General features: G+C 41.0%; 1 protein-coding gene across 1 annotated transcript in view; it reads right to left on the reverse strand.

Moving 5' to 3' along the window:
* The window catches only part of RGL1 (ral guanine nucleotide dissociation stimulator-like 1), a 210,674-nt gene that overhangs the window by 146,525 nt on the left and 37,452 nt on the right, over positions 1-26,697 (reverse strand). Inside the window, exon 2 of the mRNA XM_006772955.2 lies at positions 460-623. Within this exon, the coding sequence (XP_006773018.1) occupies positions 460-591 (132 nt within the window). The 5' untranslated portion in view covers positions 592-623. The remainder of the gene's footprint in view (positions 1-459; positions 624-26,697) is intronic.

Genomic DNA, 26,697 nt, shown 5'->3' on the forward strand with positions numbered 1-26,697 from the left:
CTCATCAATTCTGTGAGCCTCCCACCATCCTCCAATGATTTCCCATCTCCCGGAAATTAGTCAGAGTTCATGCCTGTTGCTTGCAACCAAAGAGCCCTCACTGATCACGTAGCTGTCAAACAACAAATTCATATAATTCCACTTATTATGATTGATCCTTCGTTATCAGCTTTCTCCCCGTGATTTTATTTCCCAATTAGATTTGGTAGGATTGTACAAGAAGAATGTCTACTTACACACTGTAAGGCCTAAGTGCTATCTCTGTTGGCTGAATCCCTGTGAAGTCATTAATGTCCAAGGGACATAACCCTGACTTACTGTTCTCCAGTCATGAAGTGCCTCTGGCCTCAAATAATAATTTTCCCAGCTGGCCTGTGGTGCTGGCTACACTCAGCATTATGGTCTCAAGGGTAACAAAATCCATCCTTGCACCAACCGTGTTATTTAGGGTTGTCTTACCTCCTCAGTCTTCAAAACTTCCCATATCCGAGCATGATCTTCCTCCAGCCAGTGCCCTGTGCTCTCCACCTTGGCGGGAAGTTTGAATTTAGACACCACTTGAGTAGGCTCTCCCACAGGTTTCCCCTCCATCTTGAAAGAGCCAGGCGGGAGGCATTACGGACCTGAGTGGGAGAATAAAGTGTGATCTAGGTTAAAGCATTAAGTAACATAAAAAGAGATAGAGAAGCAAATTACCATGCTTGATTTGTGAATAATGAGACCGCTGACGCCAGTATCACTAAAGCATCAACTTTTACGGCCACTTTTTATATTTTAAATATTTGTTCTTGGTATTTTAACACAGGCTTCTGGAGGTAGAGGCACATCTTGATGATGAATGAAGTGATATAATGTTAAAGCAAAGTGAAGAGCATCCCCAGCTTGCCCCTCTGCTCTGGCCCCCCTGGAGGAGAGATGAAAACGGGTGGCTGTAAGATGAGCCTGAGTGATGCCCCCATACTGCATGCCATGCCGTGCATGTGCAGGAAGCACTGGCTATGGCGTCAAACAACGATTGCACACGTGTTTATACAAGGCTCCACGCTGGGCATACACAAATAATTCAGTAGTTTGAATCTTAACCTTAAGAAGCTTAGTGTCTCGGGGCAGAAAGGGTTGTATACAAGTGATCGCTGTATAGAGTGTTACAGGCTAGTGTGACAACAACCGCATTTCCTAACAGCAGATGGAAGCACAGAGGAAGATTCTCTTCTGTGTTAATGGCTGTGTTACTTTCTTGAGCTCCAGTTTCATCAGCAGTTGCTATAAAAAAAACCTTTAAAATTGATAGCTATTCTATAAAGTCTACTCTTGGATATCTTTCTATCTGCCATTGGCTTATTCAGAATCACATCATGCCTGCTTAGCACCATACTGTCCAAAGGAATCTTCTGGCTTCCATTCAAGTCCCCCTGAATCTGCCCTTCTCAGGGTAATTTTTCTAAAAGGAAAATCGAATGATGATGTTTCACCTACCTGAAACTTTTCCCAGAGAATAAAATCCAAACACCTTAATGTGACATCCAAAGCCCTTTATGTCTGCCTTCCTCCACCTGCCTCTCCCACCATGCCCTCCTGCCTTCTCAGCCGCTCTGTTTCAGACACTTGAAAGTACTTATGGGACCTCAAATATATCCAGTACCTTTTGTCTTTGTTTGTGACGCTTCCTCTCCACCCACACCCAAGAGAGTAAAGACTCCTCCTTTGTTAATTTTTATGTATACTCTGGACAGATTTCCATCATGTTACCTACAAGACTTTATTATATTTATTTGCTTTCCATTCTATTTCTACCTTCCGGCCTTTTAAGCATCTTGACACTAGATATGGTGTCATATAACAAGGTAAGTACTAAATAAATGTTTAATGAATTGGTTAATTCAGTCAATCATGAGAATCCAGATCTAATATATTCAGGTAACCAATAGATAAGTCAAGTTACCTCTTTAACTCTGTTGTTGGCTGTAAGTCCTTCATAAGAAAGGGCCAAGTCTAACATTCATCGTACACTCCCAAGCAGCTAGCACTGCGAGCTGTGATCGCTCATTAGTTAACAACAGACTAGGTTTCAGGGACCCGTCCTCAAGGAATTGAGCGTGTCTGCAAAAAGCAGGTCCTCACAAAGCCGGCTGCCTACATAAAAGCAAATGGAAATCAACACTGATAAGCGGGCAGGGTTGGTAAGTCAGAGGATTTGAGAAAAGGGCCTCTGGCTGTGGAGTGACTTTGCTGCCTCCCGTTTCATCTGTAAGCCATCTGCCTGCAGGAAGCAGTGATGAGGAAGCTGCTAACCCAAGCCGCCTTGCAGTCCTGAGCAGGCTGGAGCACTTCAGACACTCCCACTAGGAACCAGGAAACAGGACCTTTATAATTAATGAACAAAGTTGTTCTGAGTGGACATACTAATGAATGATGCTGACACATACATGCAAGGAAATAAACAAAGCAGAGTCATGCGGAGATTTCAGTCCAAAAAGGAAATAAAAATAAACAGGCAAGATGGAAACAGGCCAGATGAGTAAGTAGGGAAGGAAATTCCATTGTTGTTATTGGAGGCAACACCGTAAACAACAAATAATAAATCAAAACAAAGTGGGAAAACTACATGAAATGGTTTTGGCTGTGTCCTTTGTATATCATGGAAACGTAATAGGATAAAATACACAAACTGCAAAACCTCAGGGTGAACAATGGGACATCTTTAAGCCTAATGTATCCCAGAGCCTCCACGCCCTCACTGGTGTCTGCCCACAGCTGCTGTGTCATCTCCACAGCGTAGGTGAACGTTGGCAAATTTTCAGTGTTGGACTGAACTCCACTGTGTACTGACTCCCCCCACCCCACCCCGCCCACCGATCATTCCTCGCCCTGCTTGGGAAGAAGATGAAACTCTGAGTTTTAAACCATCCCAAAGCACTTGGGAACGAAGGATGGGTGCAGGGAGGCAGCCAGCTCCTATGAGGCTCTTCAAGCACTTTGATCCCCCACCCCATCTGAGACTTGAGGCCTCTTCACCCAGCCTCACTCAGTACATCTCTTCACTCGCGCGCGCGCGCACACACACACACACACACACACACACACACACACACACACACAAAGGCTCTCCATGCAATATCTATTGGCTCCCGTTGCATACCAGCCACCATGCCAGGTACCTTCTGCATTATGTCTAATCCCTACGATAACTCTGCAAGGTAGCTATCACCATTTTACAGCAATGAAAGGTTAGATTCCGAGAAGAGAAGTAGCTTTAATTCATTGCTAGAAAGCTGTAAGGGTTCCAAGATAATGCTCTCCATCCTAGGTCAGTTCAGGAGACCTTCAACCCCCACTCCCACGCCCCCACCCCCATCCCCATCACGGTGTAATACAACCCCTCTCTCCTGCCCCTCCCCACAGGCTAAAGTGTCAGTGTCTTAGCTAATGGTCCCCACAGTACCCCCTGCACAGATGGTCAATCTGATGAGCACACAGATAAGAGTGGGATAGAAAGAGGGAGGGAAAATAGATTACTCCTTTTTCTTTTTGCTCTCATCTCAACTTCTGGCCAGGGCAGGCTTGGTGAGTGCGCCCTGTGCAGTCACACAGGCCTTGAGCTCAGAAGGGCCCCATACTTGGTTGAATGATCTACTGTCACTGTTTTGAGATTTTTAATTTTCAAACGAATGGCCCTGCATTTTCATTTTTCACTGGCCCCTACATATCATATAGCCCATCCTGCCACCTACCTCTTCAAATCGAAAGTTCCACTCCATACCTTTGTTAAAGATGCATTATAGGTTTCCTATCTGTTTCCCCAGAAGTCTATATACTGGAGTCTATAAAGCAGGACGAATATGTAGACCTTCTCTACCTCTGACATGATGCACAACTTAGAGGTGACCTACTGCCTTTTTTCTTAAAACATACAGTCAAGGCTTACAGGCTAACTGCCATACAAACACCACTAATCCAAGCGCATTCAACAAGCAAGGTGAACGCATTGTAAAACTAAAAGGCAGAATCTTCAATTCTATTCAATAATTTGTCTAAAAATATCATAAGCCTTATGAGCTCTTCTGGAAATCTGTTTTGAAGACTGTCAACCTAAAACACCTGAAGCCCACAGCAGACCCTTTGTTTAAACTGCTGAATGGTGAGATCACCCTTCAGTTGGAGGTGGAGTGGAGAAAGGAAGTTGCATATATATATAAAGGCACATATCTGATCAGGTTACATAGAAGCAAAATTCTGCTCAAAAGTGTAAAATACAATTGCTAGAGAACTGTTTTTGTGCAAGTGTAAAAGGTTTGTGATTATCCACTGTTTCTACTGCATAAGAAGTAACACAAGGACCAGGAAAGTGCTTGTGCGCGACACTGAGAAACACTCTGAGATGAGAAAAGCCATGAAAGGGTTTGTGAGGTCACTGTGCCATCAAGCCCCAGAGCCCTAACATGTCCACCAAAGCTGAAAGGTTTTTTATTAATATTTTTAAAGTTAGGTTAAATCCAAACACCATCCTAATCAATATTTATGAATTATAGCTATCTTACAGAAATTGATAACAGAAATTAGTGAAACTAATAATTTGATTATGATTATATAAAGATATAAATAAGCAAAAATATAGTATTGTCAATGAGAAAGTATTTCCTTAAATTTTTTTCTTTAAAATTTGTGCTGGTGAGGTCTGTATTTTTATTTTAAAATATTTACTACACTATGCTTATAACATATATAATATAATAGCATTTCTCCCATTTCTTCTAAAATAATCATTGACTGATGGCCATCATATTTTCTGTGGTCATAATAGAGGGTTCATGACAGCTTCATATCCTAAATGATCAATAAGTACCAAAAGTAAATGAGCAACTTCTAAGGGGCTAATCTTAAAATCATAAGTATTAAGTGACAAGCTAAGAACACAATAACATTACCAGTGTCTGTTTTTGCCATTTGATAAAAATTATCCATAACTCCCATGAACATTTTTAAACCATAGCTTTAAATATAAGTGCTAGGGCCCTGGCTGGTGTGGCTCAGTTGAATGGAGCATTGTCCCATACACCAAACGGTTGTGGGTTTGATTCCAAGTCAGAGCACATACCTAGGTTGTGGGTTCAATACCTGGTTGGGGCACATAGGGAGACAACCGATCAATGTTTCTCTCTCTCTCTCTCCCTCCCTCCCTCCCTCCCTCCCTCCCTCCTTTCCTTCCCCTCTTGCTAAAATTAATAAGCATGTCCTGGGGTGAGGATTTAAAATAATAAGTGCTAGGGCACAATTTCATTGAAATCTGTATTTATTGTATTAATCTCCATGCAGGATTTTGTTTGATAAATCAACATGTACTTTATTGAATTTGACTTTCCTTCTGATGATAGTGAATAATGTATGAGACATCCCTCTAAATCATTATCTTTTCCTCCTCCCTCTCTTCTTTACATACTTTTGAAAGCAAAGTGTTAATATTCAGAACCTTGCTGAAATGGTGTGGTGTTTGCATTATCTGTTAGAACCGTGCTTTTCTCCTGCCCGTGCAGATCCCACCATGTACATTAATAATACAGTATTTCTGCTTTATTCCCTTCACACACACAAACTCTTGTTTCTGCCTGAATAATTTTTTTTTATTTTTATTCTAATCTTAAAAATGCCTGGCATTTGCCCCGTTCCAGTATCTTCCAGTGATTACCAGTATTTGTGTCCATTCTTTCCTCTTATCTTCTCTCATCCTCATTCTGCCTCCTAATGACCTGAGGTCCTGTCCAGATAAGACAGGTTTGTTTACACTTATCTCCTAATACCTACGACTCTCCCACCTACAAGTCTATATTATATGTCAACTGTAATTGAAAAATAAAAAATTATTTTTAAAAATAATAATAAATAAACAGCAGTCTTTGCATTTCCTCAAAGATTCATTTCCTATGGCCTGCATTTTTTTATTGGGATGACATTGGTTAATGAAATTATATAGGTTTCAGTTATACAATAGCATAATACAAAAAGCACTGAAATTCCAGTCAGAAGACTGGGTTCAAGTCAGGAAGCTACAGTAAATTCTCTATGTTACCCTTGGACAAACCAGTTCACTTTTCTCAGCCTCAGTTTCCTCATCTTCACTAAGAACAGGATGATTGCAAGGCTGCTGAGATCCCTTACATTTATAAAGCATCCGCCTCCCCGCAAATGTAGAAAAAAAAAACTAATATGCATTGAATTATTTTTCCGGTCCAGCTGAGGGATTTACACTACTAAATGAGTCTGTGATTTATCTCATATTGTGTATTTATTACCACATTATGCATTATTCAAGTCAGACAAACAATATGATAATATAATAGCCCCTTGGCATTCATGGATATATCATCTGAATTTTGACTATTTGAGAACACCACAAAATTCTCTGACACCTTGTCAACTATAGGTTTGCTAAGGCTTTGTAGAGCTGGTGTTTGGTGCCCTTGCCAATCCTTAGCATCTAGATCCTGGGTCAGTGGCCGACTTCTCTAGTCATGATTGCCATTGTGGTGTTTACGAACTGGGGAATCCAAGAAGGTCTTAAGATACAGCCTTCCCATTGTGGGGGTGCATCAGAGCGGCCTCCCCAGTCTCTTCCTCCTGAAAACAGGACTAAAGCAGCTCTCTGGGATCCAGGGTTCCTGTATGAAACAGACAGACGTCGGATGGGAAGGACTCCGGGAGGCTATGGCATAGAGAGATTCCCAGCGCTGGGCAGTGTTTGTCCAGGGAAAGGAGGCATAGCCAATCCTCTCACCGCAATACTAGAAGTTGGTTGAGTTTAAAGTGACTGTATATGTCAGTCTTTTAGGAGGTAAACAGATCCTCGTTACTTCTTCCTCTTAGGACGCTCAGCAGCCTTCTAGTCTATTTGCTTTCCTCACCTTACTCTGGTCACCCCTGCTAGGCTGCCAGCTTTTTGAGAGCAAGGCTAGACATAAATGTATTGCTTCAATTTAAAAAAAAAAAAAAAAGCTCAATCGCCTTTAAAAATTTCTTATTTTATTTTATTTCCATTAAAAAATAAAACCTTTACTGCAATAAAAGATTAAGCATTTGCCACTACGATGTATTTGGAACAAATGTCAACCATTGGGCAACCATTTTCAAAGGCGTTTTAGTTATGTACTGTCTCACCAAGACTGAGCGAGATTGCACAACAGTCTGCGGAGTCCGAAGTGACTTTCTCTGACTGCAACTGTCTCCTGTTAAATGTAGAAAATTAAAGAAATGCAAAACATTTCTGCTTCATGCCAGTTGATATTTTTTAAAGGCTGGTCCAACTGCACTTCAGACTTTGTGTACTTTTCGCCCCTCACTGATAGTATTTGGCAGAAGTTTTTAAGAATTTTTTCTTTAAGCCTAAAAAAAAAAAAAAACCAGACTGGGGTTTGTACTATACTACCCTTGTGAACCTCCTTGGAGAAATGCTGCTCTTTTGCTCAGCACAGAGAGCCAACACAAGGAAAACAGCTGGGCTCCTTTCCTGGTCTCCGTTCAGCCCAGGCAGTCTGGAAACAAATTTGCAAAACAGACAGGGGGAGGGAGAGGATATCTAAACAGATCAGAAGCTGAACACACAAAATCAAACCTCCTTCCATCACCATTTACCCCCGCCCGCCCCCCACACCTTTACCCTCTTCTACCTCCCACCACCACTTTTTTCCTCCGCTAATCACCAAACTGGTGTGTGTCTGTGAATTTTTGTTTTGTTTTGTTTTTTGCTTAATCCCTTCCCCTTCATCTCACCCATCCCCCAACCCCACTCCCCTCTGAAAGCTGTCAGTCTATTCTCTGTATCTATGAGTCTGTTTCTATTTTATTTGTTAGTTTATTTTGTTCATTAGATTCCACATACAAGTAAAATCATTTGGTACTTGTCTTTTTCTGACTGGCTTGTTTCACTTAGCATAATACTCTTCAGCTCCATTCATTCTGTCGCAAAAAGTAAGATTTCCTTCTTTTTTACAGCCAAGTAGTATTCCGTTGAGTAAATGTACCACCGCGCTTTTTATCCACTCATCTACTGATGCGCACTTGGGCTTCTTCCAAACCTTGGTTATTGTAAATAATGCTGCACTGAACATAGGGTGCCTATATTCTTTCAAATTAGTGTTTTGGGTTTCTTCGGATATATTCCCAGAAGTGGAATTACTGGGTCATTTTTAATTTTTTAATTTTTGAGGAAACTCTATACTGCTTTCCACAGTGGCTGCACCAATCTGCATTCCCACCAACAGTGCGTGAGGGTTTCCTTTTTCCACATTCTCACCAACACCTGTTTGTTGATTTATTGATGATAGTCGTTCTGACAAGTGTGAGGTGACATCTTATTGTGGTTTAATTTGTATTTCTCTGATGATTAGTGACATTGAGTATCTTTTTATCTACCTATGGGCCATCTGTACGTCCTCTTCTGGGAAGTGTCTATTCAGGTCCTTTGCCTATTTTTTAATGATTGTTTGTTTCTTTGGTGTTGAATTGCATTAAGTTCTTTTTAAGTTTTGGATATTAACCCCTTATCACATGCATCATTGGTGAATATGTTCTCCCATTCAGTGGGTTGTCTTTTCATTTTGTTGAAAAGGTAAGCCAATATTCCTGATGAACATGGATGCTAAAATCCTCAACAAAATATTAGCAAACCAGATCCAGCAATACATTAAAAAGATCATACACCATGATCAAGTGGAATTTATTCTGGGAATGCAAGGTCGATACCATACCCGTAAATCAATAAACATTGTTTATCACATAAACAATCTGAAGGATAAAAATCACATGATCATATTTATAGATGCAGAAAAGGTACTTGACAAAGTCCAGCACCTATCTATATATATAAAACCCGAATATGCAAATAGACCAAATAGCAGAACAACCAAATAACTGTTTGCTATGATGTGCACCGACCACCAGGGGGCACAGGTGGAACATGGCAGGCATGGGCAACAGATAGCAGAGCGCAGGACATGGCGGCCGTTGGCTGCGCTGGGATGGTGAAGCAGGTGAGTGGGGGCGCCAGACCAAGGCAGGGCACCAGTCGCTGTCATCGAGGCCAGCCTCTGGTGGTAACTGAAAATTCTCTGCTCCCGTGCACCACAGTCCCGCCCGGCGCTCACACCTGCTGCACTGGCCCCAATTTTTCCGCACCATCATTGCATGGGAGGACAGGGGACTGGGGGCTGCGGCGGGAAGGGCCAGGCAGGGGCAGAGAGGATGGGCCGAGACCCGCCCCTGTGCCCACCGCAGCCTCCTGGCCCACAGTTCCTTTACATCCTACTTGGGTCCTTCAGTTTACAATAAAAATTCTCAGCAAAGTGGGACTAAAGGGTACAAGCTTCAGCGTAATAAAGGCCATATATAACAAACCCACAGCCAACATCCTACTCAATGGGCAAAAGCTGTGTTTCCCTTAAGATTGGGAACAAGACAGGGATATCGGCTTTCGCCACTCTTATTCAACATGGTACTGAAAGTCCTAACCACAGCAACCAGACAAGAAGAAAAAATAAAAAGCATCCTAATTGGAAAAGAAGAAGTAACACTGTCATTATTTGTAGATGACATGATACCGTATGTAGAGAGCCCTAAAGAGTCCAAAAAAACAAAACAAAACTACTAGAACTGATAAATGAATTTAGTAAAGTAGCAGAATAAAAAATAAACACCCAGAAATCAGCTGCATTTTTATACACCAATAATGAACAACCAGAAAGGGAAAATAAGAAAACAGTCCCATTTACAATTACATTACCCGCGCCCCCCCCGCCAAAAAAAAAAAAAATACCGCGTGGTCGGTGTGGCTCAGTGGTTGAGTATCGACCTGTCAACCAGAAGGTCATGGTTTGATTCCTGGTCAGGGCACATACCCAAGTTGCAGGCTTGATCTCCAGTGTAGGGCATGCAGGAGGCAGCTGATCGATGTTTCTCTCTCATCGATGTTTCTAACTCTCTATCTCTCTCCCTTCCTCTCTGTAAAAAATCAATAAATTTTATTAAAAAAATAAAAATGTATTTTAAAAATAAAATAAAATACCTAGGAATAAACTTAACCAAGGATGTAAAAGACCTGCTCTTGGAAAATTAGTAAGACACTGAAGAAGATACAAATAAATGGAAGCATATACTATGTTCATGGATAGGAATATGTTGCTTTCTGGATGTACAATCCCTGATTTCAAATTGTATTAAAAGGCTACAATAATCAAAACAGTATCATAGTGGCAGAAAAATAGACACACAGAACAATGGAACAGAACTGAGAGCCAAGACATAAACACATACCTGAGCAGCAGCATTAAAATATCCATAATACCCAAAGCAATCTAGAGATTCAATACAATTCCTATCAAGGTACCTATCAATTCCTATCAATGGCATCTTTCACAGAACTAGATCAAATATTCCAAAAATTTATATGAAACCACAAAAGACCCCAAATAGTCCCAGCAATCTTGAGGAAAAAAAGAACAAAATTGGATGAATCATGCTACCTGATATCAAACTATACTACAAGGCCATAGTAATCAAAACAGCATGGTACTGGCGTAACAACAGACATATAAATCAATGGAACAGAATAAAGAGCCCAGAAATAAACTCAGGCTTTTATGGTCAATATTTGACAAAGGAGACAAGAACATACAATGGGGTAAAGATAGTCTATTCAATAAAAGGTGTTGGGAAAATTGGTCAGATACATGCAAAAAATGAAACTAGACCTCCTTCTTACACCATACACAAGAATAAACTTAAAATGAATTAAAGACTTAAATGTTGGACTTGAAACCATAAAAATCCTAGAAGAAAACATATGCAATATTTTTTCAGATATATCTCCTCAGGCAAGGGAAACCAAAGAAAAAAAATAAACAAATGGGACTACATCAAACTAAAAAGTTTATGGCCTGCACTTTTATTACAATAAAAAGCTCAGCTTAAAGTGAGATGGGACTATAAATCACATGACTGTCCCACACTCAAGTGTTTCACAATTCTGTGACTCCAGCTCTAACTGGCTGAATGAGAGCAAAATACAAAAACCCTTAGGGGAGCACCATCCACCTCAGTCATCACAGGCTAAATGTTATCTTTAAGTTGAAGGCAGTCGAGCTGATTCAGATCAGAGTCACCCTTTAGGTCCCAACAGTAAAGACAGCAACATCCTTAACATTCCCCTCCCACTCCAACCCACCACAGTGAAGTTAGCATTCACCTACACTGGGCTCAGGGCTTGCACCTCAGAAGCATCAGTTCATCCTCAAAACAGCCTCAGGAGAAGCTCAGATTAAGAGAGATTCAGGAACAAGCCCTAGAGCAGTGATGGTGAACCTATGACATGCGTGTCAGAGGTGACACGCAAACTCCTTTTTTTGGTTGATTTTTCTTTGTTAAATGGCATTTAAATATATAAAATAAATATCAAAAATATAAGTCTTTGTTTTACTATGGTTGCAAATATCAAAAAATTTCTATATGTGACACGGCACCAGAGTTAAGTTAGGGTTTTTTGAAATGCTGACACGCCGAGCTCAAAAGGTTCACCATCACGGACCTAGAGTCTTTCTCTAGCCATCACCCCGAGTTATGCCCTCACCACCACACTGCACTGCTCTGCTTTCATAGTCGATATTCCACTTAGAGAATAGCATCATGTCCATGTTCAATATCTAAATTCCCAGGAATCTGAGCTCTTGAAAGGATTCAGAGGGGGCTTCTCATAGGAGGAATGCAAGAACCTAATAATGTTAGGTGCAGGGGAAGGAAACCTGTTGAGTTTATCAGTTAACACGCAAAATCATTGTAAACTAACTTCCAAACAGATTGACCTTCCTACATGTCAGGTTAAAGAGCAGTCTGTTCTCAATCTTTTACTTTACCAAAACCAGAAGTCTATTCTATTTCATTACAGTCATTTTACTAGGCCATAGGATAATGGCAGGTCGTGTTGGGGGAAAATCTCTTTCAAGAAAACACTTCTGGGAGAGGCATGTGTGGTGACCTGGCACAAGGCCAACCCTCATCCCCTCTCTCTGTCTCTAAGCAGCAAGGAACCATGATTTCTACACATATCATGTATTCTTAATTATAATTCCTTTCATTAGATCAGGTAACATCTTGCTCCATACGGAGGACTCTTGATTAGTTTCCCACCGTAGTGATTAAATCTAGTTGGTACTGCTGAATACCCAGACACTAATTTGCTAGACTAACTAGATGCAGAAAGCTTTATAGTTAGAGCAGCATCTTCATTTCCATCTAACTATGCTGTCCTTTCCCTGACCTTGACCTCTGAAATAGGACTAAATGCCCATAAGTGGCGCTAGGGACACAGGAATGGGTCCAATATCCATCCAGCACGAGCGAGGGAGGGATCTGTGCTGCACTGTGTTAGGGGGAGTTCTACCACTGGCTTACATTTTTTACTTTCTTCTCAGCATTTTTTATCTGCATCTGTGATTAAATCTGGCCAACCCATTCCACGTGGGATCAAAAGCTCCCTCACCATGTGAACAGAAGAACACTAAGAGACAATGAAATCAAAGAGGAACCACTAGAATGCTGCTTCCCGACTCTGACTCTTACATAAATCTCGTGGGCTTATCCCCTGGTGACCTGTGTACCCACAGCAAATTTTAAAAAGAAGAAGAGGAAGAAGTAGCCCCAGCTGGTATGGCTCAGTGGTTGAGCATCGACCTATGAACCAGGAGGTCACAGTTCCATTCCCCATCAGGGCACATACCCGGGTTGTGGCCTTGATTTCCAGTAAAGGGACTTGTGGGAGGCAGCCGGTCAAAGATTCTCTCTCATCATTGACCTTTCCATCTCTCTATCTCTCCCTCTCCCTTCCTCTCTGAAATCAACAACAACAAAAATTTTTTAATCTAAATTCTTAAAAATATATGTATTTTTTAAATCAAAGCCATATCTTATAGAATTCTGAGAAACCCTCCCAAACGCTTGAACTTGCCATAGCATAATGACATTTTCCTGAGTTAATGCAGTTATGTTGGTCACGTTCCACATATATTGGAAAAGGTGCAATCATTATTGTTAATGATTTTCCATTGTTTTCAAATAGCCTACTAGCGAACTCTTGAAGAACAAACCAACTGCTTTTTCTTATTTCTTCCTTTTTTCCCCTCTCACTTCATGTTCTATAGGGTGTACTGTAGAGAATGGGTCCTGCATTCATGTGGATTGTTGCATGAGAGGCAGCTATCGAATCTACCCTCCATGGTCCATTAAAGATAGAACCCCACATTATTTTGGGGTTGAACCAAAATATCTTAAGCCTAACTAAAGCAACTGAAAACCAAGTTATGTTCTCAAATCTCAAACAGGTTTCTGAAACACATTTGAAAACTGCTTTACATAGCAACAGAGTCAGGAGTGTTTTCAACTCAGCCAGTGGGGAGGACCTTGCTGGGATATATTAAATAGTTACTGAATTAGAACCTCCTTTTTCTTTAAAACTGAAAATATTCCTAGCAGGGCCAAGCTGGATTTCTCATCAGACCTTCAGAACAGCGCCAGCCAGCCATCGCAGCCTCTTCAAAGGCTGTATGAAATGACTGTGTACATCTGCAGGGTTTCTGTGTTTGATCCTAGATTATGTTCTCGCTAAGGTTAAGGGTGAGAGTTTGGACAGATGTGACTGTGGTCTAATTGGCCCATTTTATCTGCCCTTTTTCCACACACATACAGTATTTGATAGCCAAATTTGTGAAATGTCTCAATTTCAATACCAAACACACGAGCGGTGGATGGAATGTGGGGCTGGAGTACTGGGTTAGGTGTCGGTTTGAGTTTCAGAGTCAGTATAAAATCCATTGCAGCATCTGTCTGAGGGGAAATAGGATCATTTCATTCCATGTCACCATTTCATTCCATGTCTTGTGGGTCGAGACCCCGGGTTGCAGTTTCTTTTCTCTTTTAATTTTCCTCCCTGAAACTTTTACAGGACTTTCCACTTTCTCCATTTCTTTTTCATTGCCACAGCTTGACCTTGCTATTTGCAATAAACCGGAGTGGAAACCTGATGAGACTGTGTCTTGGAGTCAGACCTCTTAGCACAACAGCAATTGTGCAAATTTCGAATCCCTGCCTTCTTAGCTGAGGGGGTCACTGGCCCAATATGACCTACTGCTGCAAGATGGCAAACTTCCAGGGACATGGCCATTAGATTGCTTAAACCAGCGGTTCTCAACTTGTGGGTCGAGACCCCTTTGACGGTCGAACGACCCTTTCACAGGGGTCGCCTAAGACCATCCTACATATCAGATATTTACCTTACGATTCATAACAGTAGCAACATTACAGTTATGAAGTAGCAACGAAAATAATTTTGTGGTTGGGTCACAACATGAGGAATTGTATTTAAAGGGCCAGAAGGTTGAGAACCACTGGCTTAAACCTTACCCAGCACCATGCTATGCACAGGAGGGAAGGGGGAGTTCCTAACACTTTACTTAGTTAGAGCGTAATCATCATTCAAGGTGTGTGTGAGGCAGGGTTGAATAAAGATAAGTAAGTATGTGTCTTCCTTTAGTCAGCCTACCTACTGGGAGCTCTTAATCCAAATCACTGAAACATCAGAAATCATATGAAGGGAAAGATGTATTTCAAAATTATAGGATACATTTTTTAATGATAGGGTAAGTGTTAGAAGAGAGATGTGCACAGGGCATTACATGGAGCGAGCTCTGGGAGGTATTAAATTGTTATTCAGGTAACAGTGAAGCTCAGAGAAGTTAATTGCTCAAGGTCACACCTCAGAATGCCATTTTTTTTAATATATATATATATTATTGATTTTTTTTACAGAGAGGAAGGGAGAAGGATAGAGAGTTAGAAACATCGATGAGAAAGAAACATCGATCAGCTGCCTCCTGCACACCCGCTACTGGGGATGTGACCGCAACCCAGGTACATGCCCTTGACTGGAATCGAACCTGGAACCCTTCAGTCTGCAGGCTGATGCTCTATCCACTGAGCCAAACCAGTTAGGGTGCCAATTTTGAATATAGATCTGTCTCATTTGGAATGAAGCTTCCTTTTCCATTCTGCCATGGCCTTTCCGATTTTCCACAGAATTGTGGCCATGTTTATTTGTGGCTTTGTAACTTTAATGCTTAACGAGAAACACTAACTCTTTGCAGTCAAGTAGCAGGGGAAAGGCCAAGAGGGTTATCTGAAATTTTTGCTTCCTTATCTGTACTTCCTTAGCTACCAAAGCTCAGAGTCAGCTTCTCCCCACCTCCCCTCAGGCTCCACTCCGCCAGCTCCTTCACATTCTCTGGAACATATTCACTTCCCCAGCTCTGCCCTTCCAGCGCTAAATAAACAATGATTCCACTATTTTTAAAAAGGAGCAGAAAACAGAAGCAAAAAATTGACAGTGTCCCCCACTTTTTATTCACGTACGTAACATTTTTCTACAGAAGTATGGTGATCCGTAAGTCTAGGTACGGTTTAAGACTTTCTTTAAAAAGCATATGGAACCTATTACAGTACTCACTGACTTCTTCCCTTTGCTCCTGCTCCGGAGGGTGATGGGTTTATGATTTACAGCTCTGGTGAGCGCAGTCTCGGGTTCATTGCTCCAATTTGACTGTGGTTGACACTGATTCTGGATACCAGAGAGGTTTTAATTGCGAACTTTATTGTAGTCTAAAAATGATTTACATGCGAGTGAAGCTTAAGCTCAGAATCACAACTTCTAGGCACTGTTCATTTCTCCACTTCAGTCTGGACAAAAAGAAAGTGTGGGGTTTTATTTTTTTACCAGAGGCCCGGTACATGAAAATCGTGCACTGGGGGGGGAGGGGGTCCCTCAGCCCAGCCTGCGCCCTCTCACAGTCCGGGAGCCCTCAGGGGATGTCCAACTGCCACGGAGGTGGGAGAGGCTCCCGCCACTATGCTCACCGGCCGTGAGCCCAGCTTCTGGATGAAGAGTGCTCCCTCTGTGGGAGAGCAGTGACCACCAGGGGAAAGCTCCTGCATTGAGCTTCTGCCGCCTGATGGTCAGTGCACATCATCGCGACTGGTCGTTCCGCCATTAGGTAAATTTGCATATTAGCCTTTTATTATATAGGATTCTTTGGTGTGGCCTGAAAAGGAATTCCAAACTAGTTACTTTATAACATCATAAAAAGGATGAAGTATAGTGAAATCAGGTCCAAATAATTGTGAGGTCCTACCTGAGAAATAAGCACATCGATTAAGTCAGCCTAGAAATCTGCCAACAGGCCACCTGGGTGGAAGTTGATTAAATTCCTCCCCCTCTCTGTTGCCTTGCCATAGACTTCCAAAGTTGTTTAGATTCTACTCCTGTTTCTACTGCACCAGTCAAAAATAAATTCTGTGTTTTCCAAATTAAAATCTGGCAACGCTAGCTTTCCCTTTATAACAGGCTGTCATAGCTGGTGTCACATAACCGAAAGGGAAATTGAAATAGAAAGGCAGGACTTCGGATACACTAAAGCAATACAATAGCAGTGACATCCATTTTAAATATGAGCCTCCCAGTTTGAGCCACTGAGCCAGCTGAACACCCACTCTCCTTTTCCCCATCATTATCTTAGGGAGAAGAGGTAGTGACGTGAGCTAAACTCCTCCGTGATCTTCTCAGCTGGGCCTGACCATGTAAGCACCTTCCTCTGGGTCAAATCTTCTGTTCCTCCTCATTACATAGGTTTTCCCTTAACCCAGTGTGCCTCCTCATTACATAGGTTTTTTCTTAACCCACTGTGCCTCATCACAGCTTCAATATAAACACAAGGGCTGTCTGACACTGTGCACGATTTTCATGCACCAAGCCTCTGGTAAAGGCTTTATATGATGGAGAAATTGTTGACGCCTTTATTCAGTTTCCTTACACTGTCTCCAAAACCTTGTCCTCAAAAACAGAGCAAAAAAATAGGTATAATTTTGATTTACTCAAACTGGACGGCTATTGTGCTGGCTTACTGTCGTTTTTTTATTTGACAATCGAAGGGAAAAGAGGTCAGTGCCCCTGACTAATCAGGTATTGTATGTTTTCAAAATTCTTGCGGCACACTGGTTGAAAATCAATGACCTACTGAATGGGAGAATATGTCTACAGATGACATATCCAATAAGGAGTTGATTCCCAAAATATATAAGAAACTCATACAACTCAATAGCAAAAAAAATAAACAATCCAATCAAAAATGGGCAAAGGACTTGAAAATACATTTCCCCAAAGAAGACATACATATGGCCAATTGACATTGCCAGATATTTAACTTATACATTCACCTACTGATGGACATTGGTGTTGCTCCTAGTTTGAGTTACTTTAAAAAAGGTGAGAGGAACATTTGTGTCTAATTCTTGTGAGGACATATCCCTTCATTGCTCTTAGATAAATACTTACATGTGGAATTGCTTGGTCATGTGATAAGTACATATTTAACTTTATGAGAAACTTCCAGAACTCTTTTCCAAAATGGTTGTAAAATGTTATATTCCCATCAGCGGTGTATCAGACTTCCAGTTACATCATACCCTCACCACAGTTGGTATTGCTGGTCATTTTAATTTAGCCACTCTAATGTTCTAATGAATATGTAGTGATATCACACTGTGGTTTGAACTTTCATTTCCCTAATAATAAATAATACTGAGCATCTTTTAATGGATATACAATCTCTGTATAACTTGGGTTAAAAGTTTGTTCATTTTTGTAGTTTGTATTGGTTCTATTAGTGATTGTAAGAGTTTTTTTTATATATTCTTGAAAGTGGTCTTTGTCAGATATATATTGATAATATTTTCTCCCAGTCTGAGGCTTGTCTTTGCATTTTCATTTCTTTACTGCTATTTTATGAGGAGCAGAAGATTTAAATGTTGATGTACCCAATTCAAACATTTTACATTCATGCTTTTTGTTTCCTATCCAAGATATCTGCCTACCTGAATATTATGAAGTTTCTTCTAGAAGTTTTATAATTTTAGCATTTACATTTAGGACTATGGTCCATTTCAAGTTAATTTTGGTGTGTGATAAAGTAAGGGCTGAGGTTCCTTTTTTTTCCTACATAGATAATAACTTGTTTTGGAGCATTTGTAGAAAAAGTAATCCTTTCCATATTGAATTACCTTGGCATCTTTGTTGAAAATCGATTGACCATACATGTTGGTCTATTTCTGGATTCTCTAATGAGTTTCATTGATCTATGCATCTAAACCTATGCAATAACACACTGCCCTGATTACTGCAGCTTTATAATGTTCAAAATCAGTAACTGTAAGTCCTCTAATTATTCTTATTTTTCAAAATTGTTTTGGCTATTCTAGGCATTTAGATTTCCATATAAATTTTAGACTAAGTTTGGAAATGTCTACAAGAAAGCCTGCTGGGGATTTTTATTGGGATTCATTGGATCTATATATCAACTTGAAGAGAAGTGACATTTTAACAATATTGATTCAATAGCAATATTAATTTATTGAGATTTCATTGAATCTAGAAATCAAATTAGAAGAGAATTGAAATTATAATAATATAGAGTCTTTCAAGCTATAATCATGGTAGATCATCCATTTAGGTCTTTAATTTCTCATAGAAATGTTCCTAGTTTTCAGAATAGAGGTCTTATGCATTTCATACTTTGGGATGTTATTGCAAATAATATTGTCTTATTTTTTATTCCAGTTTATATTTGTTTATTGCTAATAGATAAAAATACAATTGATTTTTGCACATTGATTTTGTATCCTGAAAGTTTGCTAAAATTGCTTACTGGTTCTAGTGGTTTTTGTAGATTGAGTTGTATGAGTTTTTCTATATATTATTTCATATATTATAAATTATATATGATTATATAAGATATAATTATAAAAATTTATATATAACGTTATATAAGTATATTTAATATTCTGAAATAATTACATATAAGTATATATAATTATATAACATGTTATATAATTATACATAAGATATAGATATAAGTATTGTATATAAGTATATTTTATATATAAAATTATATATAATTATCAGTTATATGATTTGCAAAAATTTTCTCCCAATCAGTATGTTGCCTTTTCATTTTGTCAATGATTTCCTTTTCTGTACAGAAGCCTTTAAGTTTGATATAGTTCCACTTGTTTATTTTTGCTTTTGTTGGCCTTGCTTTCAGTTTCAGATCCAAAAACTCATTGCCAAGGCTGATGTCAAAAAGCTTACTGCCTATGTTTTTCTTCTAGGAGTTTTATGGTTTCAGATTTTACATTCAACTCTTTAATCAGTTTTTAGTTCATTCTATGTATAGTCCAGTTTCATTCTTTTGCATATGGCTGTCCAGTTTTCTGAGCACCATTTATCTCTACATAAACTCCTACACCCTCCCTACCCAATCCATTCTCCACACACTAAGTAGTAGGACTATTACATGAACAAAACAGCCACAGTGCCTGACTTGAAAGGGACTTCAAATGAATAGAGAGAGGCTGGCAAGTAAGCACTCGTAATATGGATGAGTCAGTAGTATGACAGGGGAAATGAACAACTTAATATGGTCCTTAAATTGATCCTTTGCCAGAAGGGGGCAGCCCAAGGATGCCGATCTCGGCAGGTTGGCAGCACCTCTGGGTCAGCTCTTACAGGTGCCTCTATGATTCCAGGTCAGCGGGAAGAAAATTTAAAGATGGCAGTGAAGTGTGTGTGTGTGAAGTGGGAGCACAGGAGTGATAGGACAGATCTCATTTCAGGGCACACACGCTTGTGTGGGTGCCAGAGGCAACGGAGTTGGCTCTTCTGTGGTGTTCTTTACAAGCCACCCTCAGGCAAGCTCTGTACTTGCGAGTGGTTTCTTGCTCTAATATTTTGGCATTAAACTTCCATTAATGATCTTGAAGGGCCTTGCTATATCTCCCTGGTGATTTTATCAGCTGTATTTTTCCCTTACTTCATTTCACATTTTCCCTTCTGCTCTGTATCTTCATGGAGCCTTCCTTTTGCTGTTGGCACACTTCAGTTTCTTCTCAAGGCTAAGTTTTCTACCACACTTTGCATTCATCTCTTTTTCTCCTCTCATGCCTTCCCTCAGGTATTGCTAAATCCTCTCTTTTTCTAATGCCATCTGCATTCAGCTTCTTTCTCTTCACTCCGCCAGACCATGTGAATTTGCTCTGCGCTCTCCTTTCCTCTGCAAACATTTATTTCTTCCCCTAAACCACGGGTGTGTCACACAAGCCAACATGGCCTTAAAAAAGAAAAGACAAAGGCACTCCAGGGCATCAGGAAATAAAGAGCCCAGTCCTCCTCAGGGAAGCTTCTCTCCTCATGCCCGTGCCCCACCACGCTCTGGAGAGGGAGACATGTGCACTGGAGAGAGAGAGAGAGAGAGAGAGAGAGAGAGAGAGAGAGAGAGAGAGAGAGAGAGGAAAACCCTCTGGTCTCCTCAGCAAGGCTCATCTCCTCACCTACAAAGAGAATAGACCACGTATAGTCAGTCAGAGCAAGAGCAGCAGTGCACGCCGCTCGGCCAGTGTTCACACTCATTCTGCGTGGCCTGTCAATCAATGAACACCAACTGCTGGGCCAGGAGCACTAGTGTTCAGAACAGAACAGTGGTCGGCAAACTGCGGCTCACGAGCCACATGTGGCTCTTTGGCCCACAAAATACCGACTTCTGCACATGGGCCACGAAGTTTCAATCGCACTGTAAACACGCGCCCACACGCTGTATTTTGTGGAAGAGCCACACTGAAGGGGCCAAAGAGCCACATGTGGCTCACGAGCCGCAGTTTGCCGACCACTGGAATAGAAGCACAATATGGCCTCTGACCTGAGAGCTTGAGCTAGAGAAGAGAAGCACATATTAAAAAAAAGAAGTATAGCAGACTGACAAGAGTATACTTTAGAATGATAAAAACCGGACTTGTAATGGCAGCTCCACTGATAAAAGCGCTAACTCTTCCAGCTGAATGATCTTGGATATCTCATTCAACCCTTTGAACGTCAGCCTCCACATCAGCAAAACAAGGATCAAAGAAGCCCTTGAACTTGGCTCCTAGCTTTGCCAGGATGAAGTTTAGTATGGGAGAAGGTTTGCTGCACTCACCCAGGACTTTCACTGCACCCAGGCAAAAAACTAGCTGCCTTCACATGGAACAGGTTGTCTTTAAGAGTCATATAAAAGCCACAGAATTCGAAAGTAAAAGATATCTTGGATATCAACTACTTAACGCTCTTACTTTATGGAGGAGAAAATTACCGGCCAGTACGAGAAAAGCCAGTACCAGAACACAGGTCGTCTGATCTTGGTCCAAGGTGTGACAGGAGACTAGCTCTCCTCTGAGAACCGTGTTCCCTCAGCCACTGTGTAGGGTCCGTGCTGGGAAGGGGGCTGTCCTTCCAGGGATGACACTTCCCAGCCCCTAGCAGTTAGATGCAGCCACGTGACTGAGTTCCAAGCAAAGGAATTGGATGAAAGCGACGTGTGCCATTCCTAGCGCAGCTCCTAACATCCTCCATGCGCACTTTTCCACACTCTTTTCTCTTCCAAGGGACTGCATGGAGACAGCCCCCAGGATGACCTCAGAAACTGAACATTAAACATGGAAGGCCTCTTTCAACTGACTTGTTAACTTGTCCTATCCTTCTTGTGAACGAGAAAAGAACTTTTATTACGCTTGTGCCATCATAAATGTTGGAGTCCATTTGTTATAACGATTAGCCTTCCCTAACTAATACACAGTGTTTTATATAACATGCCACCCTTCCTTTCCTTTGGTCTATTGAGTCATCTCAACCTTCTGGAAATGTGACAAGGTAATAGTTCTAGTATATGGAGATAATAGTTTGGCCTATCGGCTAAAGGTTGCAAGGACCAATTGCTAAAATAGTAGCAATTCTTAGCTCTTTGATGTTGTAATGTGAAAATAAAGTGTCAATAGCACGCACCACCTAATTATTTAAGATGCTAGCGAGACCCTAGCACCCTGAGAAACAAGGCTTACACCTAACGGAAACACTTCTGCAGTGTCTAGCGATCTGTCGCCACACTACCCTGTGAGATGGGCCTGTGACAATCCTTATATCAGTTCACAGTGGTGGGGTGGGGGAGAGAGTATAAAGGAGTTAAGTTAAATCTTCAAAGCTACACATCAGTAAGGAGAACAGGATAAAATATAGAATCTCTAGAATATGGGACCTAGAAGGACTCTCAGGACTCATCCAAATACTTTCTCTTCACAGCTGCGGCCTCTCGGCGGAACTTGAGCAGTAACTTTTGGGTAGTATGTATGACCTTAATTTCTGTAGGTTTCCTAACCCTTCTCAACTTCAGTTTCCTCGTTCTTAAGATGACCATATCCTCCTCGCAAAGATGGTAATTAGGGTTAAACAAGATAAGAAGAATATAGCATAGCCGTGGCCCAATAAATGTTAGTTTCTTTCCTGCAACAAAATCAGAATCAGAACCAAGCTTCCTCACCCTGCCATCCCTACCATACTGCTTCCGACTCCCAATCCCTAGCCTTGCAGCAGTGGTTCAAGAACTTTCTAAGATGCACTGAGGAGGGCCCAGGGAGTTCCTCTGGGTGGCCTGGGGGCTATATAGTGCAAATATAAAAACTGTACTCTTGCCGAAACCGGTTTGGCCCAGTGGATGGAGCCTTAGCCTGCGGACTGGAGGGTCCCGGGTTCAATTCCGGTCAAGGGCATGTACCTGGGTTGCGGGCACATCCCCAGTGGGAGATGTGCAAGAGGCAGCTGATCGATGTTTCTCTCTCATTGATGTTTCTGAGTCTCTGTCCCTCTCCCTTCCTCTCTGTAAAAAATCAATAAAATATATTTTTTTAAAAAAAAACAAAAAAAAAACTGTACTCTTGTTTCTGGCTTTAATCATTTGATAAATAGTTATTTTTAAAAATAAATAAAAGTACCTTAGCTCCCTGTGGCTTGCTGTGGCAATGTTGTGGAAAAGCACAGTGAGCGTTAGCTCGGATTCTTATACTTTTTTGCTCTGTGCCCCTTTAGGTTTTGGCTTCCTCAGTATGAACCAAGGGACTTAACTTGCATAATCAGGCTAAGATCATCATCGGTTCTAAAATGTTGTTTGTTTATTGATATCTCATCAAAAGCATCATCTTCTCTTAATTTCTTCATTTTATTTCTGTGATTTTGTGGCACTGAGTGCTTCTTTGTATACTATCAAAGCAGAAGTAGGTGGGAGGTTCTCTATCCGATCTTTTACACCAAAGCGGCCCTCTGTTTAAAAAAAGAGTAAGACTAGCCCCTTTCGAACACTGATCGTGACCATCAAGAAGCTGAGTTTCATTATTCTCTGGCACAGGCTAAGTGTGACTCAGAGAAGAATAAAATGAAAAACCCAGTAGATCGGTTAAGTTAAACATCACAGGGGACATCTTATGAAATAATAAATGAAGCAATGAGCGTCTGCCCAAAAAGAGGAAAGATTCCCCACCCGTGATATTCATTCATTCAAGGAATATTTATGGAAAGGGGTGAGGAGAAAGTTTGGGTAGTGTTTTCATAGAAAATCACTGTGGTAGAAACAAACCCCATATTTCTTGTGGCTTAAGGTTTTAGCACTTATGACACTATGATTCAGTCATAAAACAAGTATTTATTGAGCACCTTCTATAAGTTCCAGGGCCTGGGGATACAGTGATGAATAAACATGCAAAATTCCTGCATTCATGGAAATCACAATCTTGTCCTAGAATTCATAAGATAAGGCTTCATTCAAAGGGTTTTGGTGTGGGTTTGTTTTTTTTTTAAATGGGGACACTACTTTTTTTTTAAGTAATAAAACTTCTTTTAAAAATCTTAATCCAGCCCTGGTTGGATAGCTCAGTTGGTTAGAGCATGGTCCTGATACCCCAAGTTGTGGGCTCAATCCCCAGTCAGGGCACATACAAGAATCAACCAAGGGCCCGGCCAGAGTGGCTCAATGGTTGAGCATTGACCTACGGAACCAGGAGGTCACAGTTCGATTTCCGGTCAGGACACAAGCCCGGTTTGTGGGCTCAATCCCCAGGGTGGGGTGTGTAGGAAAATCAATGTGTCTCTCCCTTTCTCTCTCTAAAATCAATCAATAAAAAATATTAAAACTTAAAAAAAGTAAAAACTTCCATCCATCCCATTGCATCTAATCATCAAAAGCAAAGAAAGGCCATGTAGGTCTTCTGTACTGCAGACTGCTCAATATCAGTTGAGGAAAACCACCTCGTCATAGTTGGTTTGATGAGGGGGGATGAATATCCTCAGGCTTGGAGCCCAAGATCATTCATAATTTGCAGGGGCAAAATTAAGGTTCAACAGGGTCCTTCCCAATGTGTTCCTTTTATCAGAATGCCACAAAACATTTCTGTATTGTAGCACCAGAAAACTTGATTTCCACAAATCCGTACTGCTTTAGGGATTGGGATTAAGGTCCAAATTAGACCACCATCCCCTATTGTCTTTGCTATCAGCCTACACCACGATAATGAGACATACGCTAAATTTTTATATGACTTACTATGTTACCTTCCTTGTCCAAAAAACCAGGTCATCCTAGTACAATCTGCTTAATAGCAAGCCTCAGAAACCCATGAAAAATGTGGCCCACGGGGAGTCACAGTGAGTGAATAGGAATTGCTCACATGAATGCATGCAGATGCACACCACACACACACACACACACACACACATGGGCACACATGGAGAGTTCCGCAATCACAGTATTAAGTCACCAGCAGGAGTTGTTGCAGCTGAACTAAAAACGAACCACTCACAACCTGTCCTTCTAGGCACTGACGTCTCCCTCCCCTAAGAGTTGACAATGGCAGGCTGTCAAGTGAATACCTCACGGCCTCCTCCCGCTGTGCCAGGCCTCACACTGCTTTACGAAGATAAAATAATATCTTCGTGTCAATCAGGCCTTCTTTAGCTGCTCTGTGCAATGTCTGTCAAGGCCTCTCTAGGCCAGTTCCTGCCAGGAAATTACCACTGCCCAAGGAATGGCTGACAGCTTAAACAAGCATAACCCCTCGGGGGTCTCTTGGTAAGTATTTTTCTCATTTCTATGACTCTTCAAATTTGGAAAATATTTGATGACCATGAATTAGGGGACTTTAATTTACAGCCCTGCCAAGTAAACCTGCACTGCTATTCTGGCTTTATAGATGGGAATACTGACTTACACAAGACCAGGCAGCATTCTGCACCTGTGACTAACTGTAGTTCTGGGTAGATAAAGTGACTTGTAATAGTGTCTATTTGCTATCAGAGGTGTCAACTATGAATGTCTTCTACTTCTCCTCTGCCTCCTTCCCCTTCCCCAGCGCACCCTCCAGGAGAGAGTGGAGACCTAGAAGGAACACAAAGGAGAAAGTGATCAGAGGTGAACACGGAGGACTTAGGAACACATTTGGCTACACAGAGGTCTAGGGACCTTGACAAGTGCAATTTCAGTAGATGGGATTGGACTGGATTTAAGAGAGAATGGGAAGAGTGGGCCTTCTAAGGTTAGAGTTACATGGTGATGCAAGCTGAATCAAAACCTTCCTAGTAATTATTTTTCAAGCTTCTGGGTCAATCTGCTTGAATATCATTCTGAGTAGGCTTAGATGGTAAGAAAATTATACCCATTTGCAATAATTTACCTTAATCAGAATTTTTTTCAGTGAGGGCAATCAACAAAACTTAAAAATATATCAGATATTGAGGCTTCAAATGACTACACAAATTCAGATTTCAAATATTTGTGTTCATCATAAATAGTGTATTAGCGTTACTGGCTAACTTGAAAGTAGGCTGTTATTAGAAAATGGAACTTGCGCCTGGCTGGTGTGGTTCAGTGGTGGAACATCAACCTATAAACCAGGAGGTCACGGTTCGATTCCCTGTGAGGGCACAAGCCTGAGTTGTGGGCTCAATCCCCACTTGGGGGCTTGCAGGAGGCAGCTGATCAATGATTCTCTCTCATCATTGATGTTTCTCTCTCTCTCCCTTCCTCTCTGAAATCAATAAAAATATTTTTAAAAGAAAATAGAACTTGTAAAATCAATTCATAATAATAAAATAGAGTCTCTACCTTAACATATTGAGCTTTTACATAAGTTTCATTTGCCAAAAATACTTTAAAAGCACTCTTACAGTCTAATCATTCCTACTGTTTTAAACTTCCTTATACACATTACATACATAGGCGCTTTAACCACTTTAAAGTTGGCAGCTAACAATATAAAATATACTGTTCTATAGTTCTTATGATCCAGTGGTCTACTTACAGGATTTGCACAAATCACATAAATTCTCTGAACCCTAATTTCTTTTTATATAGACCAAGAATGACAATACTAGAAGGATTCGTTAAAAATGCTTTAAAAGTACTAGCAAATACAGTGCCTCAGCAGTGATAGTGACATATTAACACTCAACTACCTGACCAATTGGAAAGTGTGAGATGTTACTGATCTAGACAGATGGCCTAGCTGACTCAAGTGAACAGAACAAAAAGAGTCTAAAATCACAGAAAAGTGGAAACATAACGTGCAGAGCTCCTATAAAGGACCTTTGGCACGCTCGCTGTGGAGCCACTGCTCTCCCCGCAGCTTCCAGGTGCCATCAGCATGATGTCACATCTGAAAGGGCAGCCTCCACACATGCACTGTGTCATGCACACCTTCACTTATGTGGCT

Source organism: Myotis davidii, unplaced genomic scaffold (genome assembly GCF_000327345.1).
Source record: "Myotis davidii unplaced genomic scaffold, ASM32734v1 scaffold362, whole genome shotgun sequence".
Lineage (NCBI taxonomy): Eukaryota > Metazoa > Chordata > Mammalia > Chiroptera > Vespertilionidae > Myotis > Myotis davidii.